This window comes from Tasmannia lanceolata, unplaced genomic scaffold (assembly GCF_043159265.1).
Source record: "Tasmannia lanceolata isolate RefF3 unplaced genomic scaffold, GAP_Taslan_0.1 ptg000016l, whole genome shotgun sequence".
In the NCBI taxonomy this organism is placed as follows: domain Eukaryota; kingdom Viridiplantae; phylum Streptophyta; class Magnoliopsida; order Canellales; family Winteraceae; genus Tasmannia; species Tasmannia lanceolata.
In genome coordinates, this window is record NW_027518693.1 from 7,608,547 (window position 1) to 7,634,515 (window position 25,969).

At 36.8% G+C, this 25,969-nt stretch overlaps 1 protein-coding gene and 1 long non-coding RNA gene across 3 annotated transcripts; one reads left to right on the forward strand and one right to left on the reverse strand.

Moving 5' to 3' along the window:
- Positions 1-15,646: 15,646 nt before the first annotated feature.
- On the forward strand, positions 15,647-23,786 carry LOC143849015 (uncharacterized). 2 transcript variants are annotated; one of them, XM_077358066.1, is made up of 5 exons: positions 15,647-15,923; positions 17,788-17,977; positions 18,065-18,270; positions 21,989-22,171; positions 22,257-23,786. In XM_077358066.1, the coding sequence occupies exons 1-3, from the start codon at positions 15,805-15,807 to the stop codon at positions 18,173-18,175; spliced, it is 420 nt and encodes a 139-aa protein (XP_077214181.1). In that variant the 5' UTR covers positions 15,647-15,804; the 3' UTR covers positions 18,176-18,270; positions 21,989-22,171; positions 22,257-23,786. The 2 variants fall into 2 exon arrangements, 1 of the variants encoding a protein (XP_077214181.1); XR_013235517.1 differs by lacking the exons at positions 15,647-15,923; positions 17,788-17,977; positions 18,065-18,270 and adding an exon at positions 20,143-20,476.
- On the reverse strand, positions 23,734-25,352 carry LOC143849016 (uncharacterized). Its single transcript, XR_013235518.1, has 2 exons — positions 24,724-25,352; positions 23,734-24,113 (listed from the first exon to the last, which is right to left on the reverse strand). It is a non-coding gene; the product is annotated as an uncharacterized LOC143849016 (long non-coding RNA).
- Positions 25,353-25,969: the final 617 nt, after the last annotated feature.

Below are 25,969 nucleotides of genomic sequence, written 5' to 3' on the forward strand. Positions count from 1 at the left end.
CCAAATCCCCGCAATTTGTTCATTTAAAATCTCAAATTACATTATTCCAACAGGAGATGATTTTTTCGCCCCTTAGGATAATACACCCCCCTTTTAACGTGACTTGACGTCAAAAAGCGCTAAAAAAGCGCTAAAGTCCGCTCACAATTCATGTTAGAGAAGGGGGGAGAGGGATTATCCTTAGGGGAGTCATCTCCCAATTCCAACAAAAAGAAAATGGAACAATCTAGAACTCAAGACCTGTTACGGTCCTAAGCGGGGCCTGCCTAGGTATGGGACTGGGTGGGACCCAGCTTGGTATGTGACAGGTTTAAAGGGCCTTGCCTAATGCGTTCCATAAGCTCTGGAGCTTTTGGTGTATTGGTAAGGTACCTAACATTTATCACCCCGTCCCCTATTCGAGTCTCGGATGAGGCCACTTGTGGAAATGGGTACCTGGAAAAAAAGGCTAGAGTGAAAGCTGTCATAGAGTGAGTCACTAAGGACGGCATATTTAAAAGCGTGGTGGTTTGTTACGGTCCTAAGTGGGGCCCCGCCTACGTATTGTACTGAGTGGGTCCTAACCCGGTATGAGACATGTTTAAAGGGCCTTGCCTAATGAGTTCCCTCTGGAGCTTTTGCCGTATTGGTAAGGTACCTAACAAGACCTCTAATCCATCTTCCGTCTCGACTTTGATTGTGAAACAAACATCCCACTTCTAACATGTTCAATCTAATTAAAAAGAAGAAGACGAATTAAACCCCCAAAATTCTTACATCTAAAATCTCTACTTGTATGGACCAAACTAAATAATAAACAAAAGAAAACAGCCAAATTTCATCGAACAGAAACACTAGATTTTGCAACAAATGACGTCTCTCTACGATGTGGCAATCCGTCCAAATGGGGTGAAATTACCATTTAAGGAAATGATATTCCATATGAGGAAGTGATATTTCCATCCCCCTTTTGCTTGTCTTGTAACGAAAGTCTATCATTTGTCTCACAAAAGAAGAATAAAAGCCAAAGAGGCAATTCTGCCGCGTCGGGATTTTAACCCATATTTGGCTCAAAAGAATCCAAAGCCTGCTTCCTCATAATCTTCCATATTCGCAACTCCATGCAAATTCAGACTCTTTTTCCGTTTTTTTTTTCTTTTTCAGCTCCTTCTTTGCTGTCATTACATGTCCCTCTATCTCTCCGCCTATAAATATACATATATGAGCCCTCACATGCAAAAGTGTGTTGCAACAGATAGTAAGAGAAGCAGTCTTGTAAAGAAAGCAAAAGAGCTCTCTCTGTCCTTGCTAAATATTCTAGACACAAAAGGTTAATATTCTGAAGAAAACCCTGATCTCATTTTTCCATTTTCCAATACCCATTTTCTTATTTCGTTAAATCGATCTTGCCTTGTCATCTGAGAGATTAGTATGCTTGGATTTTTTTTTATCACTTTTTGTTTTTTTTTTCTTTGTTGGTGTCTTGGGAATATGGCTCTAATGTATTTGCTATTCTTTGTACTTGCAGTCCTTTTGTGAACAAATAGGTAAGGAGGGGTCCTTTTTTCTTCTTCTCTGGTTTGTCCTTCTGAACTTATCTCCTTTTATTTGTTATCTCACTAATATTTTAATCTTTTTAAGACATGCACGAACATATCTGCCTAAAGTTTTTGGTGAGGCCGCTTGAGATCTTAAAAAGTGTTAGTGATAGAGCCTCTCTCTCTCTCTCTCTCTCTCTCTCGATGAAGCTCTAAAAACAACACATGGGCCATTCAAATCAGAACTTAAAGAGACAGGATCTAGACACATTAGCACGATTCATGGACATATTTCATCGTATGAAATAATTCTCTACCAAGTCAGAGAACTTAAAAAAAGAAGCCCATAGGACAATCCAAAATTCTATTTTATTATACTAGTTTATGAAAATACACTCCAATTTTTTATAACTTCAAATATTATTTTTAGGTGTATTTTAGTAAAAATAAGCCATTTGTATTTTTTCTTCCTCGCCCTCACGACTGTTTAATGACAAACTAGCCCTTTGTAACATGATATGTCCTAAAAAATCCCAAAAGTGGAGCCCACATGCATGCCACAAAAATCCTAATGTTATGGGGGTGTAATTACTTCCTTGTTTTACTTTTTGTTTGTTTTTTATTTGGTAATTACTATAGTATAATTCCTTTTGCTTGTAATTAAATCACAAAATTCCTCGAACATGGGTTTCTTCGTAGTTTATGTTATTTTTTTTAAAATATTTTTATGCACTATTTCAGCATCTTGAACGAGAAATTAGCAGAGTGTAACAAAGACTGATTTAAGGTTTGTTGCTAAACTAACCCTGTTATCTCTATTCTGTCGGTCCCCAATTCGGTTACCATACCATCTTGTGGCAAGTCCTTTCCACAGTGGGGCTAAAAAATAAATGGTATACTTCACCTAAATATGTAGGCTCATTGTTTTTTTTATTGCTACACTTTCAGAGTTCACCACGTAAATACCAGAAAAAACCAATTAATTATAGTCTTTTTGCAACTAATTATTACAATTACCCTCATACCTGTGACATATGTTAATTTGGTTTTAAACTATCCAAGTTGAATTTTTTTAAATCCTCTATTATTTTTTGTTTTAAAAATTTTGAAACATTTAAAACATATAAAAAAATTGTAATAAAATCTCAAAAATTCTTTGACATTCTATAACACCATTATCTTCCAATTTTTTTTTGCGAAAATACCATTTTTAAAATTCTTTTATCATTTTTTATAGGGAGAAGATATTTTCAACCCCTCTGCAGTACGCATTTGCCCCTCTTATAGCTTGAACAGTGGGCAACTTTAGCGCTTTTTGACGTCAAATCACGTTAAAAAGGGGGTCAACGCGTACTGCAGGGGGGTGAAAATATCATCGCCTTTTTTTTTATAATATGTCATAAGGTAATCTAGTTTTAAATTCCATCATTCAGTTTCTCATAAACTAGTTGAATTTTCATTTTAAAATTAAAATAGATTAAAAGGTATCAAAAATTAAAAAAAAAATAATCCCCAAAATCCTTTTTGACTCTATAACACCTTTATCATCCTATTTTAATATATTTTTTTTGAAAATTTAGAATTTTTTCAAGATTTTTATTTGAGTTACATAATAACTTAACATGGATAGTGAAAACTCAACCTAGATAGTTAAAAACTTGAAATAATTTAAAAAAATATTAAAACTGTTTTTTTAAAGATTCAAATCAAGTTATAATACCATTACAAAGAAAAAATAGTGAAAATACAATGGAATGACTAAATTACCCTTTTCAGAAGTGAAATTATTTTAGATGAGGGTATTTTTTTTATTTAGAAAAAAGGTATGCCTATTAAAAAACCAATAAGATAAGAGTGTCATAGGCTCTCATGCAATTTTCAGTAATTTTTTGAATTTTTTTTGGAATTTTTCCGTAGTTTTAATTGAGTTTAATTTAGCCTTATTATGTTTTTGCTATCCTCATTGATTTTTTTTGTTTTACAAAATTAAAAATGTTGGAGAATCCATATCTTATCTTTTATTTTTAAAAGTTGTATGAGGCCATGTAATTTCCTTATCTTATTTTTTTTATTTATGGAAAACACATTTTCTTTGTAAAGAAATAAAAATACTCTACATTGATTAATTTAAACATCATATTAAATTATTTTTATTGATGTGAAACATTTGATTAATTTAAACATCATAATAAGGTATATTTTTTTTATTGAATTTTACATCATAGTAGGGTAATTTTTTCTTTTACAAAGAATTACTGGACTTTTCTTTTTGTTAAAAACAACAAGATAAAGATATTAAACGGTCTCTACAATTTTTAGATTTTTTTAGTAATTTTTGAGCATTTTCAACATGTTTTAGTGAAACACGTACTCAACGAGGTTATAAAAAACTTGGTGAAAAATATGGAAAAAAATACAAAAGTTTTTAAAATTTTTACCAAAATTACATGAGAGAGTATATGACACTCATCTCTTATTGTTTTTTTATTTATTTAACAAATATACCATTTTTTTAAATAACCTAATTTCCCTCATCTAAAAGAATTTCACTTCCTAAATGAGTATTTAGCCATTTAATGCTACTTTTAATTTTTGTGGGATTCTCTCCATGCCTCGCTTGGAGTGCGACAGACTGATAGTCGAAGGCGACTCCGTAAACGTTATTCGCTGGCTTTCGGGAGCCGCTTCTCCCCCTTGGCGACTTGTGCCTTTCTTTGAGGAGATAGAGGATAGAGCAAATGGCTACTCCATGGTATTTCAGTATGTCCGGAGATCGGCCAATGTGGCAGCCGACTCCCTGGCTAAGAGCGGTGTTTCTCGGGCCGAATTGGAGTGTTTTGACTATCTCCCCCCTTGAGTTATTATTTTGCTATTTTCTCTGCTCATTGTTCCAACAGGACCATCTCGGTTATTCTTATTCATATTTATATATATACATATTCTGTTGCCTTCTTCAAAAAAAAAAATGCTACTTTTAATTTTTCTTTTTAATGGTATTATAAGTACAGGTTAAATAATAAATTGTTTTTGGGAAATGATATTCCCCCCACCCCTGATATGGTTTCTGTGAGAACGGTTCACTACTTGATGATAAATTCACCCCCTCTAACGTTTCTTTGCCTTTAAAACTTAACTAATAATGTTGGGGGGAGGGATACCATTTCCCATATTTTTTATAGATATTTTATTATCTATAAATACTTATCCAATGCCTACAGAAGGGTAGCAGGGTCTTTTTTCTTGTACAGCATATGTATCAGGCATAGCTATATTTTATTATCTATTAATTTAAACGTTTGCCTATGATTGAAGGAGATGGCTGGAAAGAAACCCATGTCTAACCCCGAGGAAGAAAATACGACGGGAAATCAACCTAACCACACCCCCTTCATCCTTGAATCCTCTTCTCTTTCTCCAAGGTATATTTTTTATTATGTCCTAACATCATCATCTATATATCATCATAATCATCATTGCCGCTTTCATCATCATTTCCTTATTTATTAGAAGTATTATCACCATAGAGGGTTGGCTAGTGTTACCCATTCTTCTGTTCACATCTTCCATATGAATCTGGTTTAATCTTTTGGTTTGGCTCTTTGGTTCATTTTAGTTATTTTCTTAGTATGATTCGATATAATTTGCTAAGTGCTTCTAGTTTTATGAGAAAGTATTAGTGTTTGTAAGCTTCAAAGCAGTTAAGGCAAAAAACTCATTATTTTAAACTTAGTGTCACTAACTTTCCTTGTATAATATAAAGCAAGGTTGAAGGAATGTCGTTAGAAATTTAAAACTCAACAAAAATAGAAAATCTAATAAAAACCATCACACTCTTTCTTTTTGGTATATGCAGATACAAAAAATGTGAACATACATGCTTTGTTTCAAAATTTACTGTTCTTTTTAATGAAAATTGTGCTATGAATCGGTTCAAGTAATGATTTTTTTTTTCTATGGTGGTGAGTCAAAGTGATAACCAAACCAGGCAACACTAATTTTGACTGCTAAATAAATTATTACATTTAGGGATATCACTATTTAGGGATTTTTCTTGTTTATTTTTCACCACTCTTCATGATGGCATTATCACATGAACAGTGGCAAAGCCTAAATGAAGAGTGGCAAATGAATTATCACATGAAGAGTGGCAAAGGAATTATCACATGAAGAGTGGCAAAGGAATTTAAGCATCATCACATGAAGAGTGGCTTAAAACGTTACAAAGCCTAAATGTCAGCCATTACACCCCTTTATCTCGATACCAGCCAATTGGAGAATTAGAATACTAGAAAATTTGAAGAAATTGGAGAATATCTTATCCTTCAGTTTAGGAGTTTAGGGGTGCTGTCCTTAACTCTTTCTATTCGATGGAGATTTGCTATTGTTGGAGAATAATCATATATTTTAGGAAGTTTTTCCTTCATATTAGGATCATGCTTTCAAATTTCGCTTTCGGAAAGTGTTTTGGTCCTCACCGAAACCGAAATTTTGGGCGAAATCCACGAAACCAAATAATTTCGGTAATTTCAGGAAAGTATTGAATAATTAAAAAAAATCTAGATTTTTGGGTGAAATTCCTTAAATTTCCGCCGAAATTTCGATCGAAATTTCGAACGAAACTTGGTAACGTTTCGGGTATCTACAATTTCAGTTTCGAAGTTGAACGAAACCTGAAATTTCGGTCCGAAATTTAAAACCTTGATTAGGACTAAGAGTCATCCAATTGCACTTGTGCAGAGGGTTTTTCCCTAGACGTGGGATAAGTCTTGTTCTTTTGTGTTCTTCTTTCCATGCTTCTTAACATCTGGTATCAGAGCATGTTTCTTGACCTATGAAGAAGGTGATAATGCCAGAGGGGACTGGAGCACAAGATGCTAGACGCTTGGAGGAGTCAATTAGACAACCTGCAGGAACGTTCGGAAAAACAAACCGCGGCTATGACGGAGCTTAGGCAACTAGTGGCGGCCGTGAACCTGAAATATGATCAACTCGTAACGAAGGTTTCTTCACCTGAGGGCCACATTCACGCTAACTCGTCACGTCCATCACGTGAACCATCATCTTCATTTAATGGGTCATTACCTACCCTATTTGCAAAGATTGAGTTTCCTTGTTTTAATGGGGAAGATCCCAAGGGTTGGGTGTACCAATGTGAGAGATTCTTCGACTTCAATAAAATCGATGAAGCACGGAAGGTACAACCGGCCTCCATTCACTTGGAGGAAAAATCCCTGCACTGGTTCCGTTGGCTCAAGAAAACCAAAGAAAGACCTGCTAGTTGGGTAGATTTTGTGCAATCTTTATCCATCCGTTTTGGGCAAATGGCATACGAGGATTCAATTGGAGAATTGACTAAACTGAGTTAGATCGGATCGGTCAAGACATATTAAGAGAAGTTCGAGGAGCTCCTTTTCGAGGAGCTCGCTAATCGCACCCACGCCATCATCCCTACCTCCTATTAAAGAAGCACTGCAAGAGAACTCTAGCTCAAAGACTCCCTCGCCATTATCCCTACCTCCTATTCGTAGGCTAACACAAGCTGAGATGGAAGCGAGAAGGGAAAAGGGGTTGTGTTATAATTGTGACGAACGATATGCCATGGGCCATAGATGCAAGCAACAACAACTGTTCTTATTAGAAGGTGGTGAAGAGGAGGAATATCCAGACATTCAAGAAGTGAAAGAACATCCAGACGAGGAATTTTAGCCTTGAAGACAAGGCTTGTCTCAAGGGGGAGGGGATGTTACGTGCACTATGAATAAGCAATCGTTATCTCTTTTTTTAATTGTTTGTGATTTTATGTTTTGGAGGGATTGATCTGATTCCTTCAATTTAGGAGTTTAGGGGTGCAATCCTTATCTCTTTCTATTTGATGGAGATTTGCTATTGTTGAGAGAATAATCGTATATCTTTATTTTAGGAAGTTGTTCCTTCATATTAGGATTAGGAGTCATCCAATTGCTTTATTTTAGGAGAGTCGAAGTCTATTACAAATAAAGAGTTCTTTGTAAATGGAAGGCATTGAATGAAATTGTTAGAAGATTCACCGGGTGTTGGGGGTAAAATCGGCACTAACCGTTGATGGTCAACATGTGGCACTTCCGAATAATTAGAACCGACTCACTAGTTTTAGAAGGAATTATTAAGGGACTTTATCCTCTCCTTATAAATAGCAACGTCTCTAGTTAGGAAACCGTCCCTCAAAGAGGTAATGCGCTCTAAGGCGGTGGCTTTCCAACTAAGGGAAATCTATTAAAAAGTAACTTGCTCGTTTAGGAATAGGATATCTATAAAAAATAGATAAAAACTTATCTCTTGGGGAAGTTGACCAATTGGGCAAGACTCCTAAAATAGTAAGATGCTAATCATTGCAGACTCTTTTCTCTATAAAAAAGGACCCTTGCACTCATAATGGATCTATGTCTGACTTGATCCTCAACAAAGGGGTATGTAGGCAACTTGGGAAGACCAAGTTCAGTCACATCCCCTCCCATTCACCCTCATTACTAAGACTTCTGAACTTCATCTCCTTCCTTTCAATTTTCCTGTGATACCGATCTTTAGCTTAAATGTTGAAGTATCGTCCGTAACCATAATTCCGGGTCTACTAACATCTACTCTGTGAGTGCAAGTTGCTTACAGGATCGACTCTATCACCGCTAGATTGTGTCAAGCAAATTTTGGCAACATCACCGGGTAAATCAATCTGATCGTGCACAAATTAAACGGAAAAGTAAAATAAACGAGCTACAAGATGAACACCGAGAGTTTACGTGGTTCGGCCAAGCCTACTCCACAAGCGAGAAACACGATCTTCCACTATGAGAAAAATTAAATACAAGGATTATAATGGATTTAACCCAAAACATGCAACCCTTTCCTTGCTTCCCAAACCAAGACCGTACAAGAGAAAAACCCAAGAGAAAAACCCAAGAAGAAAGCCCAAGAGAAAAACCCAAGAAGAAAAGTCCACTTTCTCTTCTTTCTCTCTCTCCTCTCTTTCTCTTTTTCTCTCTCTCCTCTCTCTTTTTCACTCTCTTTCTCTAACGACGAGATATTCACTCGTTTCAGCCACCACTCTTGCCGCGCCGACCTTGTGTCGTTTTAATAGTAATTTTATACTCTAGGTTTCCCAGAAAACCTAAAGTCTTTCTTTCCAAATTTACCTCCCACCACATGTGGGAAACAAGGCGACCTTCCCCAACAGAAATAATAATCTCTTCTTCAATTGCACATGTGCAGAGGGTTTCCCCCAGACGTGGGATAAGTCTTGTTCTTTTGCGTTCCTCTCTCCATTCTTAACAATTAAAGAGATAAACATCCATTATACCCCTTTAATCCTATTCAAATCTTAACCAAATTTATAACTTCCTATTCTGGACAAGTATTTTATTTTATTTTCTTTGATTTTCGCCAGTGTACAATTATCCTAATACCCACTTTTAATCGTATGTCCCTTTTAGCCTACGGGATCTAATCCATCATGTAATGATCTCCCAAAGCTTGTTTTCTGGTGCACCTTCATAGAGGATATGATGCTAACAGAAATTAAATTGTTTGGTTGCTTACTTCCATTTGGCATGTACCTTTCAGATTATGAGGAGAATTGTGGGGAGTCAAATTGTGTTAAGGAATGTTGATTGTATGAATTTCTCTTCTCTTCTGGCACCATTAGACAATTTCTAGCTGCGATTACAATGCTTCATTTTCTTGTGAAGAAGATGATGAGCTAGGGTTAGGGTTTTTGGGTGGAGATCTACTTGAAATTTAAGAGTCCCTCTTGTGATGATCTACTTGAAATTTATCTATGGATCTAATGAATATAATCAATAAAATATGAAATAATAGGAGAAGATTAGACCGTAGAAGCCTTATTTGATCATCGATATGGAGGCTGACGATTCGATGTGGGTGTTGCCATGACATGTGAGACCGAGATGAAAATAAAATGGTTTGGAAAATAATAAAATGTAAATTCGACTTTGTATTTGTGTAGAGAAGGCTTGTATGGTTAAGAAAAACGTACAGTAGAAAGCTCGTATTATAGAAAAGTCCGAGAGAGGACTTTTTTTGGGGGAAGAGAGCTCAATTGTCCTTATGTAGATGAGGATGGGAAGAAGAGGGAGAGACGTTGGGAATATAGGGTTTTTTGAGAAGTTTATTTAAGTGCGCGCCATGTCAAAATGAAAAGGAATAAAATTAGAGTACTAATTTATATTTTTGAAAGGCTTCTTTAACTTTCTATTTAAAGAAATTTCTTCTTTTAATGTTTTAGGTATTTACACCAAAATCCATAAATTATCTAGAGTGCCGATGGGTGGTAACATTAGTAGGGGTTATTTTTACATCAAATTTTCATGAAAACTCGACAAATTAAATACATTAGTTTTCAAAATTTTCCCACCATACTCTTCGTCTCACGCAAATGCTCTTTAGTAAGATAGCATTGACATAGAAGTATGAAAGTACAAACTACACTACAATAAAATTGGGTTTACCGGCAATCATGACCGCTGGTAAAGGTGGTCATGTGGCTGCCAGTAAAAGGGGGCGGGAAAGGGGTCATAGTGAAAAAAGGAAGGAAGGTTAGGGTGGGTCATTTTTTTTCTACCTAAACTTCCTCTTTTACGGTGAGGAGAGGAGGGAAATGAAATTTCGCTTGCGCGGTCTTTTTTTAGCCTTTCTATTGGTGATCATATAGAAACCGCCTATATAATCTATGTCTAATTTGCTAAAACCAGCAGCATGTCACATTGTTTTAGTGGTGGTCTTAAAAAACCGCCCGTATACATCCCAGACCCTGTAATGGCGGGAGCCTCGTGCACTGGGCTGCCCCTTTTATCGGCTAACTCAAAAGACAGCCGGTACAAACTTAGACAACTTAGCTGCAAATGGCACATATTCCGGCGGTCATTAATAGATTGCTGCTAAAGAAAAAAAAATTCTGGCGGTTTTTTTTTTAGGGACCACCGGTAAATGTCGGCTGCTAAAAGAGACATTCTTGTAGTTCCATTTACTTAAGCCATGCTAATCTACGAACTTTGAGGAATTTTGCAAACTTCCCACCTAATAATGATCGATGGACTTAGATTTCTCTAGATCTTTTTTGAAGACTATGATTTGTCTTTACTTCTCTAGAGCCTTCTATAAACTTTTGGCTCAATTTCAAATTTGATTTACAAGACTACCTACAATCATTATGGGATTTGCTAGGTTCCATCGCAAAAGGCATTTCACAGAACGTCTTTTGCATGATGGAGCAGCCACATAGGCTCACTTTCTAACAGAGTTTGTCATTATTCATGAGGTGGCCGCTCTCTCATGCAATAGATGTTCCGCGAAATGCCTTTTGCGATGGACCCTAGAACACACACACACACACACACACACACAGATATATATATATATATATATATATATATATATATATATATATATATATATATATATATATATATATAGTAAAGTGCTTCTGAGCTCGAGCTCAAATAAGCTTATCTGAGTTCGAGCGTCAAAAACTCATGTGAGCCCAGTGTTTTGGGGTGATCCAAAGCATTCATTTGAAAGGCCCTATCATAGATAGGGTGTCCACCAAAAATCAGCTTCATTTTATCATCCTAACACCTCCAAAAGTGGATGGGTCAGGATGATCCTATGGATCTGATTATTGGTACAGACCCCATCTATGGAAGGCCCTTCCAAATGAATGCTTTGGATCACCCCAAAACACTGGGATTACATGAGTTTTTGACGCTCGGGCTCATATTAGCTATTTGAGCTCGAGCAATGAATGCTTTGGATCACCCCAAAACTATGGGCTCACATGAGTTTTTGATGCTCGAGCTCAGATTAGCTATCTGAGCTCGAGCTCATGAACTCTTTTCTCATATATATATATATATATATATATATATATATATATATATATATATATATATATATAACACTAACATGCTTGAAATTCATGATATCCTATATCATATTAATTAGCTCTATTCTACTTGCATGGATGCTTGATAATTTTTTAACTTCTAGGTCTTTCAAAATATAAGGGTTTTGGTTTCTATATTAGCACCTATAAACCATTACTATTATAAATTTTCTCATTGATTGTTGATTTCTTACTAATAGAAAATTTGTGCTTTACTCATGTCTAAATGCATCGATTAACCTTTGTATATATTTCAAATATAGGCTTCCTCCAGCCTCATTTCCAGATCGACTCACTGAAAGAATGGATTTGCCTGCGAATCAATACCTAAATGGCATGTATGCTCTCAGCAGCACGAGCGGCGATGCCTTCAACTGTATGTGTAGAGGCGCCTTCAACAGAATGAGCGGTGGCTACAACTTAAATGTGACAACTTGGCAGCAAACGAGGGTGTCATCTGAGCCTCCACCAGCCCATATCCAACTCAATAACCAGGTTTTTATCTCTTTTTAGGACCTTTATATTGCATGCGTTTCTTGTGGAGCCTGATTCAGTATGGGGACCTCAGCCAGAATAATCTACACCAATATACCAACTTCATAAATTACCCCATGTCTGAATCTATCTTACATTTCTTTTTCTTAAGATTGTGCAACTTTATATCATAATTTTTCTAGTGGGGGCCTAATTCTTGATCTTGATCTTCATGGAAATAGGGAATAGTACCGGGTCATCAAATTCCCTCAACACCGCTTCTCCCCACCTCAACAAACTTGTCCTGGATGCCAGCTGATTCATTTCAACAGGTGTTAATCCCTTTTTAGAACTCTTACCTACACTCTAAATCTTCATGGAAATCTTCCTTTGTGGTGCCTAATTATATATCAAAATTATCATGTTAGGGACTCGTGGAGCCCAACACATCGGTTTCAATGATGCCACTTCAACAGGGAAATACCTTTCCCAATTACCACAATGGACCAATTTCCCCAAGCCAACAAGGGGCCACCTCGGCAAACTCGTCCAGCGTACCAACTTCCACTGGACAGGTGTTGATTGCTTTTCAAAATCATATTTCGTCTCTAAATATTCATTGTAGCTCTGTGTCGCCTAAATATTTACAGCGGCGGATTTCTATCTTTATGGGGCGGATTTTGTCCATCCCTGATGAGTGTATTAATACCTGTTGAAGTCCCATAATATTTTAGTTTTATATGATATCCTTGCTTGTGGGACCTAATCCAAGATCCTAATCATCGTGATAATAGGGGTCAGTGGGCTCGAATGCGTATCTGCTTGGTGGGACCTCTGCCAACAATTCTAGGGTACAGACTTCTTCTATGGGAAGATTTTTTCTTATAGATGTTGAATGTTATTATTTTAATTATATGTGACAATCAATGATAATTAGTTGAATAATATATTAAATTGTTGGCTAAAACAGGGACACCAAAATTGGCAAGGAGAAACATCATCCATGGTTAACCCTGAAAATATGAATTGGTTGCTCCCAACTATCAACAACAACGACCAGACGTTCATGGCTTCTACTTCCCACCCTTCGAATGAAACTAACCCTGTTAGGTATGTTTCCAATTCCTAGTTTGGAAAGTCATATATTTCCATCCTCTTTTCTAGCATTCTACCACTTTTTGTTTTTCTTTTCCTGACTCTGATTTCATTTTCAAGATAAAACGAGTAAACTGCAGTGGGAATATTAATTCTTTTACTACTATTATAACATGAAAATCCCACAGACATGATTCATGAACAAAACATGCACTTTTATAACTAAGTTTTACGAGGTAAAAATAGAGATGCAAGAGCTGAGAGCTTAACTTTATGGTTCAACGAGCCAATATATCTTTGTCAAAATGTGATCTAATGATCAAACTTGGGTGTGATTAAGATTATTGATTTGGTGGATCCTCAATCAGTACCAGAATACCCCATATAGCGTTGGAAATCATAAAAAAATTGAACTAAAGATACTATATGAACATGGTGTTTTTTTTTTTAATGGCAAAGAATGAAATTAATAATATGAATGAAGGAACAAACAAAGGGGCTGCCTTGGCGATCGAGATGATCAAACACAACACGAGCAAAAGAAAAAGAGGAACACCCCTATACGCACACTACATGGGGGAGAAAGGCAAAGCCTTCCAACTCCGCCCTTGCACAACCATCTCTTGCAAGGCCAGCCTCCAGGACCCAGAGGGAATTCTCTACTTTACTCGTTAGCCTCGGTCCATTATGAGAATCTTGGTAAAGAAGGAGAAGCTTGCTCTGTTAATTAGAACCTCGTCCCCATCCAGATCCAATAGCAAAGTCATTGAGTGAGAATTCTGTGATTTCCACCAAGGGAAAGGACACACTACTGAAAGATGTGTTGCTTTGAAATGTGCCATCGAGGACCTCATTGACAAGAGCCTCCTCATCATTCCCACAAAACCGAACATCACTTCCATCCCTCTTCCAAACCATAAGCCCTCTTCACCAGGAACAAATGCCATCTTTCCCTATTCCCCTTCCATAGACCTCGCCTCCTTTATCTGCACCATAGAACCTTTTGTTTGGAAAAGTGACGATGAAGAAATAAAACCTCATACATACACTTGCCACGTCTCAGATGAAGAAGAAGCTATCGCTACCATCATTACCCAAGCTGAAAACCTCACCCCATATGTCTTTGGCCCAGAAAAAGCCAAGCGAGAGTCTTCCCCCTATGTGTTCTCACATGTGTTAGTGATATCTCTAGCTTGGTATCGGACCAGGAATGAAGCAAAGTAAGGCATATCACCAGAGGAGGCAGTGCGTTAAAGCCTGTCGAGCTTAAAGCAGAGAATCCAAAAGAAGCAATTAGAGGGAAAACTCAAGAATCAAGAATTGATGAAGAAGATCTAAATATAATCCGCCAATTGAACAAAATCCAGGCCAATATATCTCCTTGGTTTCTGCTGATGGTGTCCAGAAAGCATACCCTCTACGATTAGGTTAATGCATAATTAGTTAAGATTTAGGGTTCGGGGAAGAACCGAGATGGAGTAATGAAATGAGATGAGAGACATAATCAACTTTAGACTTTGTTCCTTCCAAAGGATGGAAAATCATTTTGATAAAGATATAATATTGTAAAAATACCCTTCACAAATACTCCTTTATTCACAATACGAAGGATATTTTTGTATATTATCATGCTCTAATACGATCTAACATGCACTTATAGATTTTGTGGCTATGTTTGAGCTTGATCCTGCACAATTTCGGACCTTAGGATATGGATCCAAATTAGATCTCATAGATCCAACTATTGTGTCCAAGTCGGGACCGCCTTGGTCCACCGACACCCCTACTAAACATGTGAAAATGACTTCTAAAAAGATAACACCATATTGAGTATATCACCATGTTTTAATGCGTGCTAATATTTTTGCCAGATATTGTTTGGCTGTCATATTTATTAGTGCCAGTGCTTATACACGCATTAGTGTGCGTGTCTTAATACTGTTAATTTCTTGCTGTCATATTTATTACAGCCAGTGCTTCCACTCGCATTTGTGCATGTGTCTTAATACTGTCAATTTCTAGCTGTCATATTATTAGTGCTAGTGCTTATACACGCATTAGTGTGCGTGTCATAATACTGTCAATTTCTTGCTGTCATATTTATTAGTGCCAGTGCTTCCACTCGCATTTGTGCACGTGTCTTAAGACCCTCAATTTCTGGCTGTCATATTTATCAGTGCCAGTGCTTCCACTCGCATTAGTGTACGTGTCATTTTCTTGCTGTCATATCTATCAGTGCCAGTGCTTCCACTCGCATTTGTGCACATGTCATAATATCGTCAATTTCTTGCTGTCATATTTATTAGTGCACGTGTCATAATGTCGTCAATTTCTTGCTGTCATATTTATCAGTGCCAGTGCTTCCACTCGCATTTGTGCACGTGTCATAATATCGTCAATTTCTTGCTGTCATATTTATTATTGCACGTGTCATAATATCGTCAATTTCTTGCTGTCATATTTATCAGTGCCAGTGCTTCCACTCGCATTTGTGCACGTGTCATAATATCGTCAATTTCTTGCTGTCATATTTATTAGTGCATGTGTCATAATATCGTCAATTTCAAGGTCCCTTTTCCTATAAAACAAGACCCTTACCCAACCTCTACCAATGCCTTTTATACTTTCCTTGGATAGTCGCCATGATAAGGCTCCAAACCAAGCCATTCTTGGTATCGTGGTCTATTGCTATCAAAGCCATGAAAGGTGAGAAGCTATGACAAATGCTTTCCACTAGAGGTTCATGTAATGATCCAACTCGAGTGATAGTCATTACCAATCAACAATATGGAATGGGTGAATATAGGAAAAGAAAACATGGAGATGTTGCAACCAAGCCTGATTTCAAGTGGTCTCCTCCCATGCCTGGTCTCCGTAGGCAACTCAATCAAGTTGGAGCCTTGGAGGTAATCGCCAAAATTTCATCCATGATCTATGTCCACTCGTGCACATGTATGCGTCTGTGTCTATGTTTGTGTGTGCTCATATATGTGTGCTTGTACGCATAAGTTCATCAGGGGATTTTATCTCTAAATCTATAATTTGTAAAATATATTTCACTTAGCCTTTGTAAAGCATGATTTTGCTAAAAATTACCTTCTCAAAAAATACTCCTAATAAGTATTTATTTACGTTAAAGCTCTCAGAGATAAACACAACATGGGTTATAGCTAGAGGGTTTGTTTTGTTCTTCCTTAATTGGGCATTGAAAATTACAAAGAGTTCTACACATAAAGTATGTTCCATTGGCAACAGAAATGAGAAAACATTCTGCAAGAAAATATAAAAATGCTTTTACTTGAGGACACAAATAAAAATTTATGGGGAAGCTTTCAAAGATAGATAGATATTAAATAAGATTTGTGGCTTTTACCTTAATAAAATAAAAAAAGGGCTGGCTCTATTTTTTCAATCTCCATCCTTCATCAACTATATCTATGATTCAATACCATCTCATCCTCATCCCAAAACTTGGCTAAAAGCACTTTGACACCATCTCTAGGGTTTCCTATGTCTAAAGGATGGATGTTTTATAAAGATTGTAAAATAAGAAACTTTCTATTTTTTCAATCTCTATCCTTCATTAACTAAATCTAAGATTCAATACTATCTCATCCTCATTTCAATACCTAGCTAATAACAACTTCACACCATATCTAGGGCGTACCAAGTCTAAAAAATTATAGTTTTATAAAGTTTCTAAAATAACAAACTTTCTATTTTTTCAATCTCTATCCTTAATCAACTAAATCTAAGAAAGGAATATTTTTAATAAAAATAGAATACTAATTTATATGTTTACAGGGATTTTTAATGTTATATTTAAATAAGTATCGATGGAAATTTGTGGACTTGATAGACGAGATTAGTGATCGTGTGGACGGCCAGCATGTCCGGTTTTAGCATGTCCGTCGTTCGGCAAATAGTGAGGCAGATCGTCTAACCAGGGAGGGATCCGGTGAACCTAGCGTCTTGGAGAGTTTTTACTTTCTCCCGCTGTGCTATCCTTATTTCATTTTGCCCTATAATATCTTTTTTGTCTTGTATTTTCTTCTAGATATGCTTGATCTTGGTTTTTTTTTTTTTTTGCCATATTCCATCAATAAAGATTTAGCCATTTCAAAAAATATTATATTTAAAGATTTATTTTAATTTTAGGTATTTACACCAAAATCCATGAATAGCTATCGAGAGTGCCGAACAGCCCCTCTAGAATTAGGGTAACAATAGGGGTTATTTTTACATCAAATATTTCAAGAAAACTTCACAAATTAAATACAATACTTGAAACTTTTTTTCTTCTGTCCATTCACTTTTTCCATTGCAAAAGCTCTTAAGTAATATAGTGTCAAGATAAGTATTGAAGTAGAAACCATTTACAGCTCCACAAATTCATAATCTCTTATATCCTATTGCTGAGACTAGGAGCAAGCATTGTTCCTATGCTTGTAATTTATACTCTTATTTCTAATACTTGATACAAAAATCTGAGAATATGAGGTATAACTGAGTACCTTCTTAGGAAACATTGTTTCAATTTATATAGTATTAGATTTAGAATTTTATGAATTTTAATTATTTGCACTGCTGAAGAATGATTTAGTAAGCACTATTTTGTAGGTGGGTGGACCCACCATTTTTTCACTCTCATATGATAGTCTAACATTACACTCTTTAATCTAGTATTACCGTACCCAAGAAAATTCGATCTCTGTTTTATTATGAAGTTCCATCATTAACTAACATAATTACTTGTTTTTACATTTCTAGGGTTCCGACAAACTCATTATATGGCCCTGCGTACGAGAGAATGGGTTTACATGCGGACCCAGTCCTACTCATACTAAAGCCCTCAATAACCGATGCATGTAGTTCAAATATACGAACTACTACAAATGATGCATCGACAGCGTCGGAGGGACCAGAAATTCTTACGTCACCAATTTCTCCTATATTTGAGGTTTAAATACTCTACTTTAAAACCCTAATCCTAGGATATTATGACGTGGTTTATATGTACTAAATAGTAATCATTGTTGGCCTGCAGGAATTGGAGTTGATTCGTGAGCTGTATAGGCAGACACATACGGACACAGCTACCTCTGCCTCTTCCTCCAAAACTGTAAAAAATAAGGGGAAGAAGAGGAAAAATCACTAAACCAACAAATGAGTAGTTATTTGAATGCGGGGTTTATTCTGGAATGCCCCTTAGAGGAGATTGGACCTTGAGTTTACACGAGGGCCTGCTTGAATGTATGTATTCTTCTATCTATTTTTTTTCTGGAGGTTTTGAAATGCAGCAAACCTACATGTTTATATGATTATTTAGTCATTTGAATGTATCTTCTTCTCTCTCTTTTTTAATTAGATGTAACTGTCATATATAGTGGTGCTGTATGACAGCCAATTTGTTTGCGAGTTGATCAGCATGATTTTTTGGCCATGGTCTGCCAATCGTAGGTATAAGATTAATTCCAAAATGTGATTACCAAAACCAATTGATAGGTACCTAACAAATATGCCAAAAAGCTCCAGAGCTGTTGGAACGTGTTAGGGTAGCCCTTTATCTCATACCTAGCTCCCTTTATCTCACACCAGGCTGAGTCCCACCTAGTCCCATACCAAGGCAGGCTCCAACTTAGGACTACATAACAGTCTTACAGAGATCTTACACAAAGTTCGAGAAATGATATTCCCACCCCTTTTCGGTAATTCCACCCATGTCTATATAGAAATGACGACATTTTCACCTCATTTTGTCCTTTCTTTAAAATGAAGTAATTTTCAATAACAGAGAAACAAAAGGGATGTTCCCTAAAGAAAATGAATGTATAGCGCAGGATTTTTAAGATTGAGTTAAGATTTTTCTTATATACAGTAGTTATAGCTATAACGATCTAAAATTAGGGCTGTAACTTGGTTCGGTTTTTACCCAACCCAAGTCGACCTGACCCGAAAAATAACATCGGTCGGGTTTACAAATCATGGGCCTTGAGTAGGGTCGAGTTTAGAATTGGAAAACCCGACTCAATCTTGGGTAAAAACCCTTACCCAACCTTTACCAATGCCTTTTATACTTTCCTCCAGTGCTTTCACACACATTAGTGTACATGTCTCAATTTCTTGCTGTCATATTTATTAGTTCCAGTGCTTCCACTCGCATTAGTGTATGTGTCATAATAACGTCAATTTCTTGTTGTCATATTTATTAGTGCCAGTGCTTCCACACGCATTAGTGTCGTGTCATAACTATCAATTTCTTGCTGTCATATTTATTAGTGCCAGTGCTTCCACTCGTTTTAGTGTACATGTCATAATACCGTCAATTTCTTGCTGTCATATTTATTATTGTACGTGTCATAATATCGTCAATCTCAAGGTCTCTTTTCCTATAAAACAAGACCCCTTACCCAACCTCTGCTAATGCCTTTTATACTTTCCTCCAGTGCTTCCACGCGCATTAGTGTACGTGTCATAATACCGTCAATTTCTTGCTGTCATATTTATTAGTGCCAGTGCTTCCATTCGCATTAGTGTACGTGTCATAATACCGTCAATTTCTTGTTGTCATATTTATTAGTGCCAACACTTCCACTCGCATTAGTGTACGTGTCATAACTATCAATTTCTTGCTGTCATATTTTTTAGTGCCAGTGCTTCCACTCATTTTAGTGTACGTGTCATAATACTGTCAATTTCTTGCTTTCATATTATTAGTGTACGTGTCATAATATCGTCAATCTCGAGGTCTCTTTTCCCATAAAACAAGACCCCTTACCCAACCTCTGCTAATGCCTTTTCTACTTTCCTCCAGTGCTTCCATGCGCATTAGTGTACGTGTCATAATATCGTCAATTTCTTGCTGTCATATTTATTAGTGCCAGTGCTTCCATTCACATTAGTGTACGTGTCATAATACCGTCAATTTCTTGCTGTCATATTTATTAGTGCTAGCGCTTCCACTCGCATTAGTGTACATGTCATAATACCGTCAATTTCTTGCTGTCATATTTAGTAGTGCCAGTGCTTCCACTCACATTAGTGTACGTGTCATAATATTGTCAATTTCTTGCTGTCATATTTTATAGTGTACGTGTCATAATATCGTCAATTTCAAGGTCTCTTTTCCTATAAAACCAGACCCCTTACCCAACCTCTACCAATGTCTTTTATACTTTCCTTGGATAGTCGCCATGATAAGTCTCCAAACCAAGCCATTCTTGGTGTTGTGGTCTATTGCTATAGAAGCCATGAAAGGTGAGAAGCTATTGCAAATGCTTTCCATTAGAGGTTCATGTAATGATCCAACTCGAGTGATAGTCATTACCAATCAACAATATGGAATGGGTGATATGGGAAAAGAAAACATGGGGATGTTGCAAGCAAGCTTGATTTCAGGTGGTCTCCTTCCATGCTTGGCTGTCTCAGTTGGCAACTCAATCAAGTTGGAGCCTTGGAGGTAATCGCCAAAATTTCATCCATGATCTGTGTGCGTGCGTGCACAAGTAGGCGTCTGTGTTTATGTCTGTGTGTGCTCATATATGTGTGCATGCCTTTATGTGTGCTTGTACACATAAGTTCATCACGGGATTTTATCTGTAAATCTATAATTTGTAAAATATATTTTACTTAGCCTTTGTAAAGTATGATTGTGCTAAAAAATTAGCTTTTCAAAAAATACTCCTAATAAGTATTTATTTATATTAATGCTCCAAGATAAACACAACATGGGTTATAGCTAGAGGGTTTGTTTCGTTCTTCCTTAATTGGGCATTGAAAATTGTAAAGAGTTCAACACATAATAGTATGTTCCATTAGCAACGGAAATGAGAAAGCATTATGCAAGAAAATATACGAATACTTTTATCTGAGGACACAAAAAAACACAGCATTACCCAATTCAATAAAAAAGAAATCAAAATCAGAATGGGTAAGGGTGAAGGGACTTTTGAGAATTTAATTTAAGGGTTTGCTATGGTAAAATGGAAAGGAATATCTTTAATAAAAATAGAATACTAACTTATATGTTTACAGGGATTTTTTAATGTTATATTTAAATAAGTATCCATGGAGATTTGCGGACCTAATAGATGAGATTAGTGATCATGTGGATGGTCAGCATGTCTGGGTTTAGCATGTCCGTTCGGCAAATAGTGAGGCGGATCGTCTAGCCAGGGAGGGGGCCGATGAACTAGCGTCCCGGAGAGTTTTTACTTTCTCCTGTTGTGCTATCCTCATTTCTTTTTGCCCTATAATATCTTTTTTGTCTCGTATTTTCTTCTAGATATGCCTGATCTTTGGGATTTTTTGCCATATTCCATCAATCAAGATTTTGCCATTTCAAAAAATATTATATTTAAAGATTTATTTTAATTTTAGGTATTTACACCGAAATCCATGAGTAGCTATCGAGGGTGCCAAACAGCCCCACTAGAATTAGGGAAACAATAGGGGTTATTTTTACAACAAAAATTTCTAGAAAACTATACAAATTAAATACAATACTTAAAAAAAATTTCCTGTCCATACGCTTTTTCCATTGCAGATGCTCTTAAGTAATATAGTGTCAACATAAGTATTGAAGTAGAAACCATTTACAGCTCCATAAATTCATGGTCTCTTATAGTGTCAACATAAGCATTGTTCCTATGCTTGTAATTTATACTCTTATTTCTAATACTTCATACAAAAATCCGGGGATATAAGATATAACAGACTACCTTTTTAGAAAACGTTGTTCCATTTTATAGTATTAGATTAAGAATTTTATGAATTTTAATTTTTTGCAGTGCTGAAGAATGACAATGTCTATTTTGTAGGTGGGTGGACGCACCTTTTTATCACTTTCATATGATAGTCTGACATTACACTTCTTAATCTAGTATTACCGTGCCTTAGAAAATTCAACCTCTCTGTTTTATTATGAAGTTTCATCCTTAACTAACCTAATTACTTGTTTTTACATTTCTAGGGTCCCACCAAACTCACTATATGACCCTGCTTATGAAAGAATGGGATCACATGACTCCGACGTATATTAAAATCCTCGGCAACCGATGCATGTAGTTCAAATAGAAGAACAACTACAAATGATGCATCCACATCATCGGAGGGACCAGAAATTCTCATGTCACCAAGTTCTCCTGTCATTGAGGTTTAAATACTACCTTAAAACCCTAATTCTCAGATATTATGACATGGTTTATATGTACTAAATAGTAATCATCGTGGGCCCGCAGGAATTGGAGTTGATCCGTGAGCTGTATGGGCAAACGCATATGGAGAAGGCTACCTCTGCTTCTTGCTCTAGGACAGCAAAAATAGGGGGAGGAAGAAGAAAAATCATGAGACTAACAAATGAGTAGTTATTTGAATAGGGGGTTGTTGGGGAAAGTGGCCTTATTTGCCACCACTTGAGGTGGGAAGGTAGGAACCGTTGAATCGAAACTTTTTTCTTTTAGGTTTTAGAAACCTATGTTATAATGTGATATAAAAGGGAAAACATGGGATGCTTTTCACTTGCGGCGAAACAAGGGTGGTGTTGGTTTTCTCTTTGGTGTGTCGGCTGCCAAGAGGAGAGAGAGAAGAGAAGAAAGAGAAAGAAAGAGAGAGGGAGAGATCAGGAAGGAGAAAGTCGGTTTTTTTCTTGGGCTCCTCTTTTGGGTTTCTTGTTGGGTTTCTTTTGGGGTTTGCTCTTGGGTTACTCTCTTGTATGGTCTTGGGTTGGAAAGCAAGGAAAGGGTTTTGGGTTTTGGGTTTTGGGTTAAATCCATTATAATCCTTATATTTGTTTTTTCTCATAGTGGAAGATCGTGTTTTTCACCCGTGGAATAGGCTTAGCCGAACCACGTAAAATCTTGGTGTTCATCTTGTGGCTTGTTCGTGCATTCTATTTTTCCTTCTAATTTGTGCACAATCGGATTGATTTGCCAGGCGGATTTTCTCATAAGGGGTTTATTCTGGAATGCCCCTTAGAGGAGATTGGACCATGAGTTTACTTGGGTGCATGCTTGAATATGTGTATCCTTCTATCTCTTTTTTTTTTTTTTTTTTTTTTTTTCTGGAGGTCTTGAAATGAAGCAAACTCACATGTCTATATGATTATTTAGTCAATTAGTCCTATGAGTGTATGTTCATTTGTTTTTTTAATTATATATAACTGTCATATGTAGTGGTGCCGTATGAGAGTCCAATTTGTTTGCCAGTAGATCAGCATGATTTTTTGGGCCATGGTGGCAGGTGTATATAAAACTCATTCCAAAATGTGATAACCAAAACCAATTGTTAGGTACCTAACCGATACGCCAAAAGAGCTGATGGAAGGTGTTAGGCTAGCCCCTTTATCTCGTACCAGGCTGAATCCCACCTAGTCCCATACCAAGGTAGGTCCCCTACTGAGGACTACATAACAGTCTTGCGGACATGTCACACATTCCTAGGCACGCCCCTATGTGTTGAGACCTGGGTGCCAACCCATCTACATCCAGTCATCCATTCACTTTTCAGATATGGGATATTTGCTTTCGTGTGGACTCCCCAACAGTTTGGTTGTTGTTGTGATGGAAAGACGGACAAAAGGGACTATAGTCGTAGTTGCTAGGAAATGGGGTGAAATTATCCTACGAGAAAATGATGTTTCCACCCTTTTCCGGTATTTTCACCTTCTTTTGTTTGTGTTCTCCCGAAAATATAGTCCTCTCTATGAAAAGACGGAGAGGCTGTAAAAAAGCTGTGATTTTAAAGAAAAGACAGACAAAAGTGGCCGTAAATATCATTTTTCATACATCAGTAGAGAGAGAAAATAATGTAACGAGTAAAACCCATTTTTTTTTCACACAGAAGAGAAACCAAAGCCAACGAGGCAATTCTGCCGCGTCGTGATTTCTTACCCATTTTTCGCTGAAAAGAATCCAAAGTCTATCTTCCTTCTAATCTTCCATTTTGGTCACTCCATGCAAATTCAGATTTGTTCTTCCGGTTTTTTTTAGCTTTTTTCAGCTCCTCCTTATAAAGTAGGCAGAGAAGCTCTCTCTGTTTTTTGACATTCATCTCGCTTTCCATACCTTCTCTCCTTGCGGTCCCGTCCACCCAATATTCTGCAAAACAAAAGGTCAATGTTCTGAAGAAAACCCTTGTCTCATTTTTCCATTTGCCAATACCCTTTTTCTTATTTCGACACCCTTTTTCAATGTGCTTCTGTTTTAGGAATTAGGATCGAGGACATCTTTGTCCGTTACATCGATCTTTCTTGTCAACTGAGAGATTAGTATGATGAAGTATGTTAGAAATTGAGTATGAGTAGACCCGTATTTTTTCAGATATCAGCGTGGTTTTAAATTTTGCTTTTGGTACAGGTTTTGGACCTCATTGAAACCGAAATTTCGATGAAATCACGCAAAATGATAAAAACATTATTTTATTCGATACCAAATTTTGGCCAAAATTTTGGTCATTTCAACCGACATTTTGGTTACATATTAAATTAATTAAAAAAAAAAACAGGTTTTTGAGTGAAATTTCGACTGAAATTCCAAAATTTCTGACGAAATAAAATACGGTTTCGGGTATGTGCTGTTTCGGTGTCGGTCCCGACCGAAACCCAAAATTTCAAATTTCGGTCAAAATTTAAAACCATGGATATCAGAACTAAACCATAAAATACATTGGCAATGTTGATGAACAAATGATCAGGTATTGCAATCTTACTTGAACAGTATTGTAATCAAAAGTGAGAGAAAGACGCAACTTATCAAGTTGAGGCGTGAAATCAATTTGTTGTCCTTAAAGCAAATCTCACCCCTACTAATACGAATCAACGATGCAAATGGGCTTCTCGGCGTATGTCTCCAGGATACAACAACTCTTGCTCCAGAGCTGTGCACACACTCAACTCGGACACCTTTCAAACTTGCTTATATGTGCCAAAGAGCCTTGATCAGAAAAAGGTTGGGGAAAACAAAAATAGCAGAAAAGAGAAAGGAAGATGAAGAAAACCAAAGAGAGAACTTTTCTTTCGGATGCGTCTTGCCAAAGCTCAAGAACGATTTTATAGAAATGAGAGAGAAGGAGAAACATCACACCCTTTAGTGTGTAAAAGACGTTTTCCCAAACAGCCCACTAAACATGTGGAAACCGTATCTCAAACGGTAGCAAAAAATAATTAAAGAAATAATGATAATGTTAAGAAAAGGAAAGATCTAAAAATAGAGAAAAAAAGAAAGAAAAGAACACTTGGGCCCACGCGATCGGCTGGCCGAGCTGCGCCGGGCTGGCGCGCATGTATGGTATATATGTCCAAAAGCCCACCGAGCATAATGGACTTGTGCTTGTGTGTAGGACCCCCTTCTCCTCTTCTCATTCACAAGACAAGAAGAAGTGGAACTATATTTATGCCCATTCACCTCCACACAAACTTCCCATGTGGGACTAAAGGTCTTTCACTTTGCTTTAGAGAGTTGGAGGGAACTTCAATTTTTGGCTATATAAACCGCTAACGTTAAATGTACACATAGTGGTTCACAGAGAGACAAAACCATAAGAAGACAAAAGGTTCACCACTTTGTAATTTTGAATTACAACTTGGATTTTCCTCAAAGAAAAATCAGACCCCAATCTCTTCTTCATTTACTTTGATGTTGGATCACTTTGGGGGAAAAAGCGTAGGGCGATGATATTTTCCCCGGTTCATTACCCATGCGCCCCCCTCATATCGGGATTTGACTTCAAAAAGCGTTAAAGTTGGCCACTGTTCACGTCAAATCACGTTACAAGGGGTGAAGATATCATCTCCCTGGAGCTAATGTATTTTGTTTGATATCTCACGAAGACACGAATATTTTGTTCTATTAATACATGCACGAACATTTCTGGCTATAGTTATTGGTTAGGGCGCTTGATTTCATAAAAAGTGATGTGACAGAGCCTCTCTCTCTCTCTCTCTCCCATTTTTTCT

What these genes read in the sequence shown, in the direction of transcription:
- LOC143849015 (XM_077358066.1), top strand. Translation starts at nt 15,805, where the DNA reads ATGGAATGGGTGAATATAGGAAAAGAAAACATGGAGATGTTGCAACCA. An exon ending in ATCAAGTTGGAGCCTTGGAG is followed by an intron (nt 15,924 to 17,787) that starts GTAATCGCCAAA and finishes TTACATTTCTAG; the next exon opens with GGTTCCGACAAACTCATTAT. An exon ending in CAATTTCTCCTATATTTGAG is followed by an intron (nt 17,978 to 18,064) that starts GTTTAAATACTC and finishes GTTGGCCTGCAG; the next exon opens with GAATTGGAGTTGATTCGTGA.